This window comes from Bidens hawaiensis, unplaced genomic scaffold (assembly GCF_021521415.1).
Source record: "Bidens hawaiensis isolate Kalapana, Puna unplaced genomic scaffold, B.hawaiensis_p1.1 tig00001032_1, whole genome shotgun sequence".
Lineage (NCBI taxonomy): Eukaryota > Viridiplantae > Streptophyta > Magnoliopsida > Asterales > Asteraceae > Bidens > Bidens hawaiensis.
Genome location: NW_027491060.1, coordinates 74,072 through 92,205, shown reverse-complemented (window position 1 = coordinate 92,205; position 18,134 = coordinate 74,072). Strand labels below are relative to the sequence as shown.

Genomic DNA, 18,134 nt, shown 5'->3' with positions numbered 1-18,134 from the left:
ATTCTTATAGATTGTTAATCTGAAAATACTTTATTATAAGTCTGATTCAGGAGTAGTAAATCTTGATTCTCTTGATTGGGAAACATCACATACCGAAATGCATTATACATTTTAAAGAAAATAAACCTGTAGTCACTTTAGAAATTTCAACTTTTAGGTATCTGGAAAAATTTCTGAACTAAAAACTACAATTGAAGTTGGAACATTGCACTGGAGCACTGTGGTACAGGCTATAGCTAATCAATTTGAACAGTGGAATAATTTGGTAAGTTCACTATTTTATTGGTTCATGCACTTTCTTAACCTTTTCTTCGAGGATTTCTTCTGAACTTGTACTTTAACTGATGAAGGTAAAGAAAGAAAAATCAATTTACCACACTTTAAATGCTCTCAGTTTTGATGTGACGAAAAAATGCCTGGTGGCAGAAGGATGGCATCCTATTTTTGCTACAATTCAGGTATGTTACACTATTTCTATAAATGATGTTTCAACTTAGGATAGATAGACCTTTGACAGACTGTTATATGATATTGGGTTGCAGATCCAGAAGGCTTTGCAGAGGGCAACAACTGACAGTAACTCACAGGTTGGGGCCATATTTGAGGTTCTGCATGCTAAGGAATCACCACCTACATATTTCCGTACCAACAAATTTACTTCTGCTTTTCAAGAGATTGTAGATGCTTATGGGTGAGTATCTTTGATTTATGTTATCTGATGGAGTTATTACTGTGGCCCTTATGTTAATAGTAGATGTGATAAAATGGGCAAGGTAGGTAACAGGTTAAATAGGGTGTGCATGGATCAGTTTCGGGCTTAAACTGAACCAAAAGGTTTAAAAAATCTTTCGGTTTCTTTTTCCTTTTTTTTTGGTTTTCAGCTTTCAGTTTTCACAATGGGTTCGGTTTGGTTCTAGTTTTTTTCAGTTTTTCCATCTGGTTTAGAAATATTTAGGTCGAATAAAGTGACCCAAAATAATGAATTTGGGCACGGAACTTTGTGGCTAATTTGTTGTTAGTTAATTATTAATTGACTATTACACATGTGGGCCTAAAATTTTTGGGCTACACCATCCATAAATTCAATAACAAAAGTCATTTTTACTTTTTGATCCGGTTTTTTTGGTACATGCAAAACCAAAACCGAACCGAAAATTTGGCTTTGAGAAAATATAACCAAACCGTCGGTTTCATGTTGGGTTAGGTAATTTCGGTTATGGATCGGTTTTTTGCTTCATGCACACCGTCAAAATGACATTTTTTTACAGGTCAAACCACTTTCTGTCCAAAAGTTTTTACAGGTCAACACTTTCCATCTAAATATAATAATTTGTTCTATAAATAAATTTCATATCTGATTACATTGTTTTATTTCAATAAGAACATAACTTTTGGATTCATTGGTTTAACTTTAAAGGCAGTTTTTTGCATTAGATATACAATTTTGGATTGCTTCAACTTCTTTGTTGTGCTTCCTTTGAAGCTAGTTTTTTATTTTACCTGCTGGAGATAAAACATAAAGTGATAAGTAATTAGTTAAAATTGCCACATCTAGCTACAAATTTACACTGATTTATGTTTATTGTGTAATTTAAGGAGAGTTGTATTGTGTTTCAATGCCATTTATTATGTGGAAAGAAAGAAATAAATAAGTATTTTTATTACTTTTTTTTTATTTCATTAGTAACCAATATCTAAAGGCAAAATTGATTTAAAGAGTAGGGTTAACAAGTCTTTTTTTTTCCCACTTTACAGGGTAGCAAAGTATCAAGAAGCAAATCCTGGTCTATACACAGTTGTTACTTTTCCTTTCCTATTTGCAGTCATGTTTGGAGACTGGGGCCATGGTATATGCTTGCTTCTCGCCACACTATTTCTTATTCTGAGGGAAAAGAAATATTCTAGTCAGGTAATTTCTGCAGCATTTTAATGTAAAAACTATATTTTGGTTGAATATTGAGAAGCGACATTTTTTTTTTGGTAACTTGCAGAAGCTAGGAGACATAATGGAAATGGCATTTGGTGGTCGTTATGTAATCTTCATGATGGCAATTTTTTCAATTTATACAGGATTCATATACAACGAATTCTTTTCTGTCCCGTTTGAAATCTTTGGGCGATCTGCCTATGATTGCCGTGATTCTTCCTGCAGGTATGGAGTGTTATTGATTGCATAATTGTGAAACCTATAAAAAAACCCAATACTTCTAAAAGAAAATCAATTTAAAGTAATCTGCACAGATTACTTGGTCAAAGTGGTGATATGGGAAACGATGTGCTATTGTTAAAATGACCTAAAATAGATATTGTCATTGTTAAAATTACCTTCTTATGCAAGTAGCCCATATGAAATGTGGATAAATCATATTATTATATTATCTTTCTTTTATGTACTGTATTTTAACATTTGATTTCTCTATAGTGATGCTACAACTATTGGAATGATCAAGGTGCGGGACACTTACCCGTTTGGTGTGGATCCTACGTGGCACGGATCACGTAGCGAGTTACCATTTCTTAACTCGTTGAAGATGAAAATGTCCATTTTATTGGGAGTTGCACAAATGAACCTTGGAATCATTTTGAGTTACTTCAATGCAAAGTTTTTCAAGAATGACTTGAACATCCGGTATGATAAATTCTTATTGCACATAAATTGTTTATCAGCTATATTTTGTATTAAATAGGTCATTTTAAATAAATATACCTAAAGGGAAACAGGTCATATGACTTAAAATCAATTATATTTTTATCTCAGGTACCAATTTATTCCCCAGATGATATTCTTGAACAGTTTGTTCGGTTACCTTTCTCTGCTCATTATTGTGAAATGGTGCACCGGTTCTCAAGCTGATCTGTACCATGTAATGATATACATGTTTCTCAGTCCCACTGATGATTTAGGAGATAATCAGCTTTTTTGGGGCCAGAAATATTTTCAGGTCTCAATACTTATGTGGTTTTTATTTCACATAAATGAAATTGTACTAAATTGTGTTAATCATGCGTGCTGCCAGATACTACTACTATTGGCGGCACTTGTTGCTGTACCATGGATGCTGATACCGAAGCCACTTCTTTTAAAGAAGCAACATGAGGAAGTATGCCCGTGTCTATTTTTTGGATTTCTTTTATTCTTTTGTTTTTTATTTTTCGAGTAAGTAATTAATAGTCTTTGTGGTTTTTTTTTGTCAGAGACACCAAGGTTTAGCTTATGCACCGCTTCACAGCCTTGATGAGAATATTGAATCGGATTTCAGTGACAAACCGCATGGCGAGCATGAGGAATTTGAGTTCAGTGAAGTTTTGGTACATCAGTTAATACATACTATAGAGTTTGTTCTTAGTTCGGTTTCTAATACGGCTTCTTACCTACGACTGTGGGCTCTAAGGTGAGTCAGCAAATTGAATTATTTAAGAAGCACTTTTAAAATTAGAACCACATTTAGACCGTCTGATCTGCTTGATGAAATCTTTTAAAGCGGTGGCATATTCGTAAGTAATGTATAAACATGTTGTATTCATTGGTGAATGCACTATATGTGAGTATTTAGTGCATTCATCAGTGAATACAAATAAATATTAGTGAATACACTATTAGAAACGATAATGTGTTCACTATTTGCATAAATGTAGTGTATTCTGTAATGTGTTTTGACGTTAATATTGAAAATGCCACTACATATATAAGTTTTACCAAGCAAATCTCATGGTCCAAAAGTGGTTCTCAAATATTTAGTGGTTCTTATTTGAACCTTCCGCAATATGTGTGTATGTGCGTGTACACATACATATATTTATGCTTTTACTATAAAAATTACAAAAAGACGTGTATGCTTCATAAAATGTTTTTTTTTTTCACTTCATATTTTTGCTTTTAAATTGTGGTATGAGTTAAGACAGTATATCTCATCTTGAATTGCTTTTATATTTTCTTACCAGTCTAGCACATTCAGAGCTTTCGAGTGTATTTTATGAGAAGGTCCTGCTTCTCGCATGGGGGTAAGTTATTTCCGTTGTAATTTTGACACAATCAATTTCATGGGTCATTTTGGGTTATGTTTTGTCTCAAACAAGGCAAATTTAAAATTCGACCAAAGTCAATTCGTGTTATTCAAAAATGTGGATTATTACTGATATTTTTAATTGATGATTAAACATCTTTATTTACAATTAGGGGTGTCTATGAAATTAAAAGAATCAATCTATAACCAAAGAAACCGAACCCAAACAAAAACCTACAATCGCTTTGGTTTTTGTTTTGCGTTTAACTAATACCGAGAAAACTGAACTGAACCGAATTTATGGATTTTAAGTAATTTATAAGAGTTTAATAAATAGTGTTACGCTGTTACCCATATTTTTTTAGGCTCAAATACATTAGTTTTGGTGATTTTTTTTCAGCCCAAAAATTTCAAGCTCAAATGGTAAAACCAAAAAAACCGAACGGAACCCAGACCTAAAACCGAATGGTTTTCAAAAACTCAAAACCGAATTTTAGGTTTGAGCCCAAAACTGACTCAAACCAACCCATTCACACCCTTATTTAAAACGATCAAAACTTTGCTGACTAGACGCCACATGGCACCAAACGCCGCTACACATAGCCTAACCAAGTAACTGTCTTGTGACTGCAGATTCAACAACGTGATTGTACTCATAATCGGCATAATCGTATTCATGTTTGCCACTGTGGGTGTGCTACTTGTGATGGAAACCTTGAGTGCTTTCCTGCACGCGCTGAGGCTACACTGGGTGGAATTCCAGAACAAATTTTACGAGGGAGACGGTTACATATTCGTCCCATTTTCGTTTGTTTCAATCGGTGAAGAAAACGATAACTGATGTGCCATTTTTAACAGATTTTTTTGCTTGATATACCTCAATATATACAGTTGTAACTGATTAATTGATTGTTGTATACTGTAACATTTAAAAGAACAACTTATAGTCATTTTATTCATTATTAATTTTTTTCTAATTATTGGGAGTGTTAGAACCCGAAGCTCTCGCATGCAGTTGATGGTTATAAATTGAACCGCTAATCAGATTAAAATGGTAACAAGGTGTGTTAATTGATTATAAACTTTTACCCTAGATAGGGCCGGTTCCGAAAAGACGAAAAAATTTTTGGGTCAAAGGCGAACTTTTTTTTAAGCCTTAAGTAAAATAAGCATTTTGTTGGGTTTAAACAATTTAATTATAAATGAGCTTATTTGATTATGATTTAAGTTGTGTAAAAAACTTTTGTATAAAAATAAGCTTAAAATTGTCTCAAACAAGACTATAACCCACAACCTTTTGGTTAAATGTCATACCCCTTTACCATTAGATCAAGCTAGTGGTTATGTAATTGTGTTGAAACATTGATTATACACATGTTTTTGATAAAAATACATATAAATTTAAAAAAAAAAAAAATTCGGACCTAGCGGGGTGTCGGGCCTGTGGCCGTCGACTACCCTGCCATGCCTCAAAGACGGCCCTGATCCCTAGATCCTTAAGAGTTGGTTTTGAAGGTATGATCTTTGAAAGATATACAATATTTTATAGTATTATTATATTTTGCACAAGCTATGTGTTGAGGCTTCCTTTTAATAAATCAAACACACTTTGGTGTTAACCGATTTCAAGGTAATCTTTTAACGAAATCATTAATATGAAACTATTAAACTTGATATTCGTTTTATTTATGTTAGAAATGCACATACAATTCAAAGTGCCAATAAACATTTCCTTCAAATAATTAAAAATATAAACAATTCATAAACCTTTCTAGGGCTTAAAATTAACAGAACCAACTACTACAAATATACCATACATAAACATAAGTTTCTAGACATTAAAACTTGTTTCGTGTTAATATATACGGCTCATCCTTGATGTCGACTCGTGTACCTACGAGCGACCCACACATACACAAACAAATTAACCAAACTTATCGCAGCCAAGATCGAGTAATAATAATAAAGTTTACTCTCATTAAGATCATCTCTTAACCACCCATTCTCACCCGTCCCCGTGGCCCGCTCAACAATCTTAACAAGTGCACTATTTACCCAACTCCCGATCCCGATCTCACTCAAAAACAACGCCCCACAAACACTTTTCATACCATCGGTCGCTTCGTCATAAAAGAACTCCAGTTGTCCCACATAGGTGAAAGACTCAGCCCCACCCAATATAAAAAACTGTGGAACCAGCCAAAAAACGCTCAAACTCTGTGGGTTTGGGTGGGTCCTACGCATGTGTTCAACTGCTGCAGCCGAGGCAAGGGCAAAAATGGAAATAAACAAACCGAGACCCATGCGTTGTAAGGATGTGAAACCACGGTGATGGTTTGTTTTCCGTTTTATAACGGGTACGACAAACCTTTCGTATATGGGGACGGTTATGAAAGCGTTTACGACTGCAAACACTTGCATGGAGCCCGGGGGGATGACGAAGTTTGGGCCGAGGTGTCTGTCCAGGGTTTTGGATTGGGCCAAGAAGAAGGTGGACTGTTGGGCTAAGGAGAGGGAAAGGGCTATGGTGGAGGCCCAAACCGGGAACACTCGTAAAAATGTCTTTAGTTCTTCGACTTGTGTCACGGTGCATAGCTTCCATCGGTTGTTGATGTCAGTTATCTCGGGATCTTCCATCATTGCTGCTTTGTCCAAGAATCTAAAAACCAAATTGTTGATTGTTTATATTCACACGTTAACTATGATTACAAAAACAATATAGTTACAGTCAGGAATTTTCAATACAGAACCGTGATAACCACATAATACACTTGTATCTAGAGGTGTGTATAAAATCGAAATAACTGAACCCAATCGAAAATCGATGGTTTAGTTTTCTACGTAAAAAACAGAGTTTCTGTTTGGTTTCTGTTTTTGCATCTTATTAAAACCGAAAAACATGAACAAAACTGAGTGTGATCTTCATTTTTTATTTTGAATGTTTAACAAATTTATAAGAATTTGAAAAATAGTGTAACAAAACAATTCTAGCCCAAATATATAGTAATCAAACAATTAACAAAAAGATTTAGATCCAAATTCATAATTCTGGACTAAATTTTTTTCGGCCGAAAAATTTTAGGCCAAATTGTTAAAACAAAAAAAATGAAACCGAATTTCGTGTTTTTTGTTCGGTTTGAGCCCACAACCGACCCATGCACACTGTGATATATCTTTTAGAGTTGTGAATAAGTCGATGTTGGGCTCAAACCGAAAACTTGGTTTTTTGGGTTTTCGAAAACCGTCCAGTTTCGGTATGGGTTCAGTTTGGTTTCAGTTTTGCCATTTTGAATTTGCCTAAAATTTTAGTTAACCAATGCTAACTTGATTATTGACATAAAATATTTGGGCTACACAATTTATTAATTTCTTAAAGTTACTTGTAATCAGCTTTTTTCGTTTCAGTTTTCATCATTTGATGCTCACAATATCATCTACTTTATAATAGTTCTGTATTGAACGCGTCTGTTACGATAATAACATAAATTATTTATAAACCATACTAACCTATACTGAGGAGTATGAGACAGCTTCCTTGCACCCACAATATCCGAATCTTCAGTAGCAACTTCATAAAGCTTAACATCAGGACTCACTTTCACACCTTTAAAATGATTCCTAACAGAAACCACAACCACCTGAACAAACCGGGTAAAAACGCTCCCCATCGGTTTCTTATACCGATACCTTGGAAACCCAGCTGCCAAAATCACAACCGATGCAAACATGATCCCGGTCGGGAGCCCAAACCCCCATGCATACCCTTTCTCCTGTTCTATATACACCATCACGGTTAATCCTAACATTGCCCCGACTTTAATTGATAGGAAAAAGAAGTTGAAAAACGTGTATTTGTACGAGAGTTCAGTCTCGTCGTTTTCATCGTGTTGGTCGGCACCGAATGATGGGACGTTAGGTTTGACCCCACCCGTGCCCAGGGCTACTAGAGCTAAGGCACAGTATAGAAAGGCTGATTGGCCCGGGGTGGCTGACGGGCAGGTTGATTGTTCAGTGCATGGTGGCGGGCGTAAGGAGCTGACCGAAGCTGAAACGGTCAGCAGGATCATTCCCTGATCATAGCAAATAACAAAAACTTATTATTTGACCATTAACCAGACGTAGAAAGAGACGCAGTTATACAGTTCTCAACTTAAAATTGGTTATGCATTAGTCAGCCATCGTTAAACCTTTGGTCTGGTTTGGTGACTTGGTTTTAAAAAGTGATGGTTGTTCATAAACCGCTGAAACCGACTGAACCATTGACACCGAAGATTGGTTGGTTTTAACAGTTTACAGTTCGGTTTACGGTTTGAAACTAGGAACCAGCTGCATAAACCGAATCTGATGTTTTAACATTTATTATTAATATTATTTTTTAAATACAAAGTTTTGTATATATATATTATGTTTATGAACAATCTTTGTCTTTGTCGTTCCCTAAAAAGGATTAATTTCATATATACCCGACCAAAACTAAATAATATAATATCCATCCATCTAACTTTAATGAACTTTTACTCGATGACCATTTTACCCCTTTCGATAATATTTTTACGAACAATTGCGAAAACTAAAAACAAGAAGGCACTTACTGCGAGGTAGACGGCCGAGGAAAGAACAACAGTGAGATACCGGCCCAAATAAGCGTCAGCAATAAACGCCCCGAGAAGCATAAGCAGATACGTAGCACCCACCCAATCACTGACATGAGTTGCAGCATCCGGCAACGACTCCTTCATCTCCTTGGTCAAATACAACACCAAACTCGCAGACACCGTGAACGCCGACAGCCTCTCCGCCGCCTCATTAGCTATATAAATCAACTTAACAAACTTTTACCAAATAACAAACAAACTCCATAACTAACTAACTAACTAATTCTGTTACAAACAACTAATAATTTTTTACCAAATAACAAACATAACAAACTCTATAACTAACTAGTAACTAGCTAACTAATTCTGTTACAAACAACAACGTACCGATAATAAACGGAGTGGCTTTCAATCCACCGGTTTTTCGTTTATTAGCAACTCTGCCTCTGAAATCAACGCTTCCGTTGGTTACCAAATCCATTGATGACGTGGCTGTGGCTGTGTTTGGATCAGTGTGAAGCAACTGGTGGCTCATGGAAATTAAAGACATTATTATTATTATTTGGAAACGGACTGAACGATTTTAATGCGGGAATTAATTCGTGATTTCGTCACGATTCGAATATATGTGTCCGGATACAGTGAATTGAGATTATAAGTTAGTGATTTAGATTTAAATTAAAATTATTATTATTGATAATAATGAAATCTAATCATGACATAAAAGTCGGGTGATTTGAGTTTATGTTTGAAGTTGGATAGTTAGTTTTTCGGTGCTTATCAAGAAAAAATATCCAATAGGTGGATAACTGTACAAAGATATTTCTCTAAAATAATTAAACAAGAAAAAATATAAAATTGTCAAAATGGATTTATTATTTTTCTCTTTTAAACAACTTGTGCTAGTTTTCGACTTAGCGTATAACATTGTTTTGTGTTGTATGATAGGAATCAAGGGCTCATGCGGGAAAACGAAAAAAGAGTAGAGAAAAGAGTGTCGGTAACAATAACTGACGATATAAATTGTACGTTTAGCTAGCGGTGATTATAGTTGAAGATAATGACAGATTGATACCGAGATAATAAATTGTGGTAATAGAGGTGCGGAGTAGTTCAGACATATCAAACAGTACATGTTTACACATGATCATTGTAATTATTTATCATATTTAATTGAATAAACAAACTACTAGAAAGTGATTTTAAGTTTTTAACAAACCCGTGGAATTCTAGAAAGGTAGTTACTAGTTAAGATGGTATTATTTTGGTTCAATCGCTATGATTTTGACTTTATATAAATTGTGAAAATAGGTTTTTAAATTTTATTTTTCGAATGAGTTGTGTTAATTAGCAACTTGGCGTATAGCATTGTTGTGTGTGGTATGACAATAATCAAGAGCTCGTGCAGCTGCAGCAGAGAAAAAAAGAGAATATCGGTAGCAATAACCGACGATAGAAAAACGTACGTGTAGCGATGATTAGAGATGAAAATAATGACAGACCCATACATAGAATGAATTGTGGAAATAGAGATGTGGAGTAGTTTAGGCCTATCAAACTAATACATGTACGCTCATGATACTCGTAATTATCTATTAGATTTAAATCAACAAACAACAACTAGTATGAAGTTCTTTTAACAAACCAGTAGAATTCTAGAAATGTGTGGCTGCCCAGTTAAGATGGTGTCATTTTGGTTCATTATGGTTTCGGTACGATTTTGACTTTCGTTTTTAAGATCTCAAAAGAGTAAGTTGTTATGGACGTCTTGCTATTAAATAAACAATTAGCTAGCAAAAACAATTTTTTTTGTAAATAACATTTCTTATAATCATCAATAAAGAATCAAATATATGCACAAATGTGTAGGTGGCAATATGTAAATTCTTCAAGGAGATAATATTGAATATTAATATGAAAATACTTCGTGAATAATTGCAAGTTTGCAACCATCTAAAATCTAATAATTAATTAGGTTATAGCAATAAATTATAAATAATTTATTAATGATCGTACTTCAGTTTTTTAGCATGAAATTATAGTTGTATTTGAAAGTTCATTTTACGTAAAATGATAGACCATCAAAAGTTTCACCTTCTAAATACGTAAAATTCTATAAAAATATAGAATAGTAACTAAGTTTCAAGGTTACGCCGTAACAATGTATTTGAGTTATATTTAAAAAGTAGCTTATCTTGAATTAATGGTTCAGCTTACTCAACGAATATCGAACCAGGGTGAAGATTTAGCTCCGTTTGAACTGTTAAATGTAGACCGGTTTAATCTGGTTTTGAAAATCTCAATATGAAAAACTGTGGCCAAAAGCCCAAAATACTGAAATAGACTTCAAAACCAAAGATGGCAACAAGTCAACATTCAACAACAGAACGACACACGTGTCTTTACTTCCAGACCCGGTTGTTTGACCCGACTCTTCGCCAAATTATCAACTATGTCAACTCAAGCTCTATTCTTGCTCACAATTCACGTTTGTATTTGATAGATTTTCAAAATAATCAACATGCACGACTATCACAAGACAGTTGACACCAACCAAACCAAAAATTTAGTTAAAACTTAAACATGGGTTTTAGTAACTTTACCTAAAATTGGTGATGAAACTCGAACCAAGCCCACTCGACCAACTTCGACCTCTACTTGGATTAATTAGTTAACTCAGGATGACCTGAAGAGTGACATTCATGACCACCGACAAAAATGGAGTTTGACTTTTGCGATGTTACTCGACTTTCAAAGTTTTTTTTTTTATTTAATTAATTTTTTTTTTACTGAAGCTGTTTTTTTTGGAACACAAATAGTATTTACTATGGGACTTTTATAACTAGATCACATTAATGAACAACCACCATAAATGCAAATATATCAATGTTTGTAAGGATTTTGTATTGTTTTGTGATTGTACATAACTCCATATAAGTTTTCAAGTTTTACATTTAGATACCAAGTTTGTATTATTTTCGTTCCAAGAAAATTTTAACACTCAATTTGACATGTTATACAAATAATCAAAGTTGAATTTTAATAATCCAAAATATTAATCACCGGCTTATAATAATCGCAGCTAACAATGTGACCGGTAACGGTTCTAACTTTTAATGTCGTTATAAAAACACTCATAGTGTAATAGAACATTAACTCCGTTAGTTATTTCATTTAAGTTAATTAGGGGTGTTTGGGATTATGGATGAGCAAATTCGGTACCGGTACCGAAATCTGTACCAAAATTCTGAGTTTCGGATCTTTACGGTACCGGTATTTTCCGAATTTTATCTTCAATACCGGTACCGAACCGAATATTCGGTACCGGCATCAAGAATTTGTGATTTTTGGGATCGGTATTTTCGGTACCGGTACGGTACCATGCTCATCCCTATTTGGGATTCCTTATTTTTACCTCCTTGTGACTTATTCATAAGTCATAAGTTACAACCTTGTGACTTATAGAACTTTCCCACGCACACATTAAGCAATTCCAAACACTTTTTTAACTTTTTAATAAGTTATAAAGAATCCCAAACACCCTTTACCATGAAACAACCAGAATGCCATCACTAACAATTAAAATATACACATATTACCAAAATACTCTTAATAAATTAATAAGTTGTATTCTGGCTACACCTTTTATAGATATTAAACAACCCACAGGCAACACCACAGCACCATTGGCTGGATCGGAAGTACGAGATGGGTGCGATTTCTAGCCACAAAACCGAGATGGGTATGGTGGCGTTAAAATTTGTGGGGTTACACCGACCCATCAAGATTGAAGCCGGAAAGAGCGAATTAAAAGAAAAAAAAAAGAGGCATGTTCCTGACTTTTTTTGTTCGAAGTAAATAATAAAAAAATTGTTTCAAAGATTCATTAAAGAAAAGAAATTAAAGGAAAGAAAAATGTTTGAAGAGTAAAATGAAAAGAAAATGTTTCTTTTCAGATTGGAAGGAAAGAAAAAGAAAAGAGTAGAATGTAAAGGAGATATTTTTCTTTCCTTTCATTTCCAATCTTTCGTTAAGTAAATTTGGGAACACATTGGAGAAGAAGGAAATTGATGGAAAGAAAAATGTTGTCGTGTTTTCAAGAACTAACAGTTTTTTTTATTATTATTAGTTTCTTTCTTATTTTTAAAAGAGGAAAGGAAATATACTTGAAGTTGTATTATGAGTTTCATTAAAAGGAATGAAAGAAAGAAAGTAAAGGAAAGAGAAGGGAAATGACGAGTAAATATGAAGGGATTGATTTCCTTTCAACTTGAACACTGTGTTTTCGAGTTTCATTTAAGGAGAGAAAAGAAAAGGAGGAGAAATAAAAGAGAAAAGAAGGAGAGGGGGAGGAAAATGTCACTTTATTTCGTGTTCCCGAGTTTAATGAAAATGGAAGGAAAGAGAAAGAAAATGTAGGAGTTAATAGGTTATGATACAAACACATTTTCTCTCCTAATCTCTCCAATTTGGAAAGATGATTATACACTTAAATTTTCTAGTCTTTTCTCTCCCTTCCCCTCCCCTTCTTAAAAAATCTTTGGAACATAATTCCTTCACATTTTCTTCTCCTTTCCTTCACCTCCTCTCTTTAAATAAGACTCGGGAATATAGTGGAAAGGAAATTATAAGGAAAGGAAGGAAAGAAAAGAGAGGAGAAAAGTAGAGAAGAAAAAACATTTCTTTCAATTCTTCTCTCTCTCTTTTGAAATAAAGTTGAGAATACATCGTAGGGACCTAGCTAGTAGCGACGTTACTAGGCATGTCATTTTAGATTAAGAAACATGTTAAATGCTAATATAATCGCTCTGGTTGCCGTAAGAATTTATAAAATGGTTATTTGAGCTAGATATATAATTATATTATGCTAATTTAAAAGGATATAAAATAACTATCCATCCAAATTCCAAGGTCCAAACTCCAAACTCCAATGGACAATATCTTTTAGGCCCAGGTGGTTTACAATAAGGATGTTGGGCCGAATTGTATACTTTAAACTTGAATAGTCGTATACTTGTATTATTTACGTGAGCCCAATTAGATGGAGGTGTTCTAGACCTCTAGTTACCGTGTTCATACTTCATATGATGAGTCAAATCAGACATAAACCTGAAAACATTTACATGTTCACAAGTTTAAAAGATACGATCATTTAAACAAAATATTCTATTTTTACATAATACGACTCTAGAAAACTAGAACTATAAAGTTTTAGGTAGATGTAATATAAAGGTTAACTTTTCAAATAAAATAACTTTTATCAATTTACGAAAAGATAAACTCATAAGGTGTTAAATATTATTCAGACAAAAATGAAGAATAATTCTTTGCATTTATACTTATTTGTAGTTTCTGTCCCTTATGTTTAAAAAAACTCTCTATTAGTCATTTATGTTCCATATTTTTTGCACGTTACATCCTTTAGCCAAACCATATTTATTTTTGTTGTTAACTCATCTCACATGCAAATCATGTGGGGCAAAAAGAAATTAAAGCCCTCACATAAATGTATGCATGCAATTAATTATTATATAGTCAGTAAAGTACTAATAATTAGTTTAATGTTTTAAAAGAAAAACTAGTAGTAAAGACATAAATTTCAACCAAATTGGCGAAGGTACACAAAGTAAAACACGGATGGGAAGCTTAGGTATTGTGGACGTACAGTTACGAAACACTCGTTGCCTACACCGTATGATTAATCCACACGACTCCCTAGTTAGCCAAACTTTGCAAAATAAGGTTTTAAATTTATGGTTGTTTTGGGCTAATATATAGCAACACCATCATCAATTGCTCTTTTGCAAGTAAATAAGCATTTTCTTTTGTTTATGTTGAAGATGGACTTGAACATGTGTTAGCGACGAAATTAAAGATGTGTACGAAAAAGTTGAAGATTTGTAAGAAAAATATAAAAATGTGTGAGAAAATTAAAAAGGCGTACATTTTTTTTTGAAAATGTATAGGAAGAAATTGAATATGTGTGAAAGAAAAAAGGGATGACGAACCAACTTTATGCCCGTTTATTTGCCTCTCTATTGTATTTTGATCATTTCCTACATATAAAGCTACATGTTAATATCAATATATTCAGTTTTAGTACCCCAAAAAAAAAATTAAAAAAAAATAACTGAAGATACGTAGAAAAAATTTGAGGAGTAGGGAAGAAATTATAACTGTGTGTGGGGAAATCAAGAGAGAGGAGAAAAACATGTTAAACATGAATTTATTGTTTTTTTTCTATTTGTCTTTTAAATGAATTTATTGATTTTTTAAAATCTTTTACTTATTGTGATTTTGGTAAAGGTAGATGTAACCTAAAAAAGAACACAGTTCAAGCCTCATGAGAGACAAAAAAAGGGTGTAAAAAATTAGTTTCAAAATAAAAATAAATAAATATTAGTTAAAAAGGTAATTATTATATTGGTGACTAATATTATCCGAAGAGAGAAAATATTTTATGTTACTTTAATACCTATTCATTTATTTTTAAATATTAAAATTTAAAATTAAATATTTGTGTTACTTTATTACCGATTCATTTATTTTTAAATATTTAAAATTAAAAATTAAACGGTTCACTTGATTTCTTGTAATTCTTACTAGATAATATGACATGACTTATACAAAAGATTTCTCGTATGAACCCACCCCTTATCATTATACGAAACATATAACAAATGAAAGCTCTTGAGTTCTAAACTGTAACCAACCAATTGGTTTGAAAGTATATTTAGGATATTATAACTTTACCATTAAAGTAAATATTATAAAGCATGCATTGCATCTATATAAAGTGAACAACCAACTATATAATAGGCGTAACAAGCGAGACTAATTTATTACACATGTAAATATGATGGAAGAAACCGAAGATATGTTGAAATAATTTGAGTAGGGAAGAAATTATAATTGTGTGATTAAATCTGAGAAAAACATCTTAAACATAAATTTATTTTTTTCTCCTTTTGTTTTTACAATGGATTTATTGATTTTTTTATCTTTAAGTTATTTTGATTTATGTAAAGGTATCGATATAATTTAACAAAGACTAGGGTTCAAGCCTCATAAATGACAAATAAGGGTAAAGAATAAAAATTAAATTTAAAAATACATAAAAAGAAAATATTAGTTAAAAGTGGTCATTATTATAGTTTAGTGATTAATATTAATCGAAGAGAGAATATAACTTTATGTCTTTATGTACGTTATTTTAATACCTATCGATTTATTATTTAAATTTTTAAATCTCAAAATTATATATTTATGTTACTTTAATATCGATTCATTAATTTTTAAATATTTAAAAATTAAAAATTAAACGGTTCACTTGATTTTTTGCAATTCTCACTATGGCTTATACGAGAAGTAGTTTTATGCAATTCTCACTATGGCTTATACGAGAAGTCCTTTTTTGTAATTCTCACTATGGCTTATAGTGAGAAGTCGTTTTTTTTTTGCAATTCTCACTATCGTATGATTTCTCTCCTTAGTATTATATAAAACATGTAACAAATGAAATCTATTGAGTTCTATACTGTAACCAACCAAAGTATGAACGTATATTTAGGATATTATAACTTTACCACTAAAGCAAAAATTATAAAGCATGTATCATATCTATATATAGCGAACGGCCAACTGTATAGTAGGCGTAACAAGCAAGACTAATTTATTACACACATGTAAATATAAACATCCTATTATTTATATATTAAAATAGGCACCACAACTATACCATTCCCTATTATATGACATATCACATGATCATCTTGCACTATATATTTGATGATCACCTCTATATAGATATATACTATACTACTATATATATATATATTAATTTATATTAAGTATATATATATATGTTTTGTGACATAAGCCATGACCAACTTGAAACCAATCTTTCCCAATGACCACCGATTAAACCATTAATGGATGATTCATCTCAATGCCAATTGTATCATTGAATGTAGACGCACCGATCCCAGGGTCCATCGCTTGGGACTCATAGTCCATGGTTGATGCCGCCTCGGTCCACAAACCCGAATCGTCGAATTCAGGTAAATTAGCCTTCAAGTTCCCATTTGATGATTGACCACATTTCTGGTCAACATAATTTTCTCCATTAAACTCATGGTAGTTCCCGAAGGCATACCGATTATTAATATCGGGGACATCGGGTACCATTGTGGTCTCCACTTTGATGTTTCGTTGTTGCTGTTGTTGTTGCTGGTGCATGTAAATTTGCACCTGGCGTTGAAACTCCTGTTGCTTCTTAAATTGCTCAACCGCACGGCGATACCTCGCCTCATTCGCCGCCTCCATGACAGCTGGAGGCGGTGGAGGGGCGTTGGCGGCCTCCTCAGGGAGATTAATATGGGCGTTTGGCCCATAAAGCCTCCTGGCAGCCGCGTCATAGGCTATAGCCGCTTCACGGGCGGAACTAAATGTTCCAAGCCAGACGCGGCTGCCACGGTTGGGCTCGCGGATCTCGGACACCCATTTGCCCCAAGTCCGCTGGCGGACGCCTTTGTAGGTGCAAGCTGCGTTCTCCGGACCACCTTTGCCTCTCATGCATCCTTTTCTTGAACTCGGTTGAGTCGACTTCGGGTCTTGTTTTCTCCGGCTGCTGGAACCACCATTGTTTCCGGCGTTGGTTGTAGAGTTCAACATGCTGTTAATGTTGTGAGAAATGAGAAGGAAAGCAGGTGAATTTATAGGGGCAAAAGTGGAGTGCTGGATACGTGTTTGTGTGTGTGAACGTGTCTTTGTGGTACGACTGTGACATGGCAAATTTTGGCAATGACACGTGTGCTTAGGGTTTTGACATGTTTTTGATGATTGCTACTTTCTATATCCGGAGGAAAGAGAAAGCAACTTACATGCAATGTTAGAAAATATGATAAGTAATAATTTTTTTGTATATAAATTTTTCAATATTATACATCATTATCATTACTCTCATTAAAAATGTTTATATTTTATTTTTTGTTTGTCCTACTACAAATAACCACTTTCAAAATTTATTAGACAATTTCTAGGTTTTCTCTTAAACACACACCACTAACATTAATAAACAATATTAATAGACCTAATTTTTAATAACATTATTATCATTTGTTAATTAACAAAAAATATAATCATTCAATCTATTTTAAACTTTATGTTTTTCAAACCACGGAGGGGGTTTGATTTAAACGTACACTATGTTGTCATCATGTTAGATCGAATACTGATAATTTAATAATTTTTAACGTAAGAAACATACAAATTACTAAATAATTTATGTTAAAAACTTTAAACTACTCAATAGTTTTCTATAGAGTAATTATTCTTTATTTTATTGTAACATCTCGAAATTTCTAAGTAATATTTAATATATTATTTTGTCGGGTGAAATAAACGAGTTAGTGGAACAGCATAATATGAAGACTTAGTAGGATAATTAGATGGGTTTGGATATGGACCAAAAGGAAATATGGACCTTCGGTCCATGGGCTTGAGGGAGTATAAATACCCCCTTAAACCCCAATCC

At 33.3% G+C, this 18,134-nt stretch overlaps 3 protein-coding genes across 4 annotated transcripts in view; 1 reads left to right on the top strand and 2 right to left on the bottom strand.

Annotated features, from left to right (window-relative positions):
* LOC143554130 (V-type proton ATPase subunit a3-like) overlaps positions 1-4,965 on the top strand; it is a 96,851-nt gene extending 91,886 nt beyond the window's left edge. The window contains exons 8-18 of one of the 2 annotated variants that reach the window (XM_077043987.1): positions 158-265; positions 351-458; positions 543-691; positions 1,756-1,909; positions 1,992-2,152; positions 2,423-2,629; positions 2,759-2,942; positions 3,018-3,101; positions 3,196-3,392; positions 3,943-4,002; positions 4,638-4,965. In XM_077043987.1, coding sequence (XP_076900102.1) covers positions 158-265; positions 351-458; positions 543-691; positions 1,756-1,909; positions 1,992-2,152; positions 2,423-2,629; positions 2,759-2,942; positions 3,018-3,101; positions 3,196-3,392; positions 3,943-4,002; positions 4,638-4,845 — 1,620 coding nt within the window. In that variant the 3' untranslated portion in view covers positions 4,846-4,965. The remainder of the gene's footprint in view (positions 1-157; positions 266-350; positions 459-542; positions 692-1,755; positions 1,910-1,991; positions 2,153-2,422; positions 2,630-2,758; positions 2,943-3,017; positions 3,102-3,195; positions 3,393-3,942; positions 4,003-4,637) is intronic. The other variant, XM_077043989.1, reaches the window with a different exon arrangement.
* A 704-nt stretch (positions 4,966-5,669) lies between these two features.
* On the bottom strand, positions 5,670-9,344 carry LOC143554109 (protein NRT1/ PTR FAMILY 8.3-like). Its single transcript, XM_077043965.1, has 4 exons — positions 8,987-9,344; positions 8,597-8,814; positions 7,512-8,074; positions 5,670-6,663 (listed from the first exon to the last, which is right to left on the bottom strand). The coding sequence occupies exons 1-4, from the start codon at positions 9,147-9,149 to the stop codon at positions 5,874-5,876; spliced, it is 1,734 nt and encodes a 577-aa protein (XP_076900080.1). The 5' UTR covers positions 9,150-9,344; the 3' UTR covers positions 5,670-5,873.
* A 7,131-nt stretch (positions 9,345-16,475) lies between these two features.
* On the bottom strand, positions 16,476-17,505 carry LOC143552672 (uncharacterized). Its single transcript, XM_077042831.1, has one exon. The coding sequence runs from the start codon at positions 17,270-17,272 to the stop codon at positions 16,520-16,522; it is 753 nt and encodes a 250-aa protein (XP_076898946.1). The 5' UTR covers positions 17,273-17,505; the 3' UTR covers positions 16,476-16,519.
* Positions 17,506-18,134: the final 629 nt, after the last annotated feature.

Bases quoted from the DNA above. Each gene is read 5' to 3' on its own strand.
- LOC143552672 (XM_077042831.1), bottom strand. From the start codon at position 17,272: ATGTTGAACTCTACAACCAACGCCGGAAACAATGGTGGTTCCAGCAGC.
- LOC143554109 (XM_077043965.1), bottom strand. From the start codon at position 9,149: ATGTCTTTAATTTCCATGAGCCACCAGTTGCTTCACACTGATCCAAAC. The intron at 8,815-8,986 runs GTACGTTGTTGT...TGATTTATATAG, and splicing joins AGCCACTCCGTTTATTATCG to CTAATGAGGCGGCGGAGAGG. The intron at 8,075-8,596 runs GTAAGTGCCTTC...TGCTATGATCAG, and splicing joins CCTCGGCCGTCTACCTCGCA to GGAATGATCCTGCTGACCGT.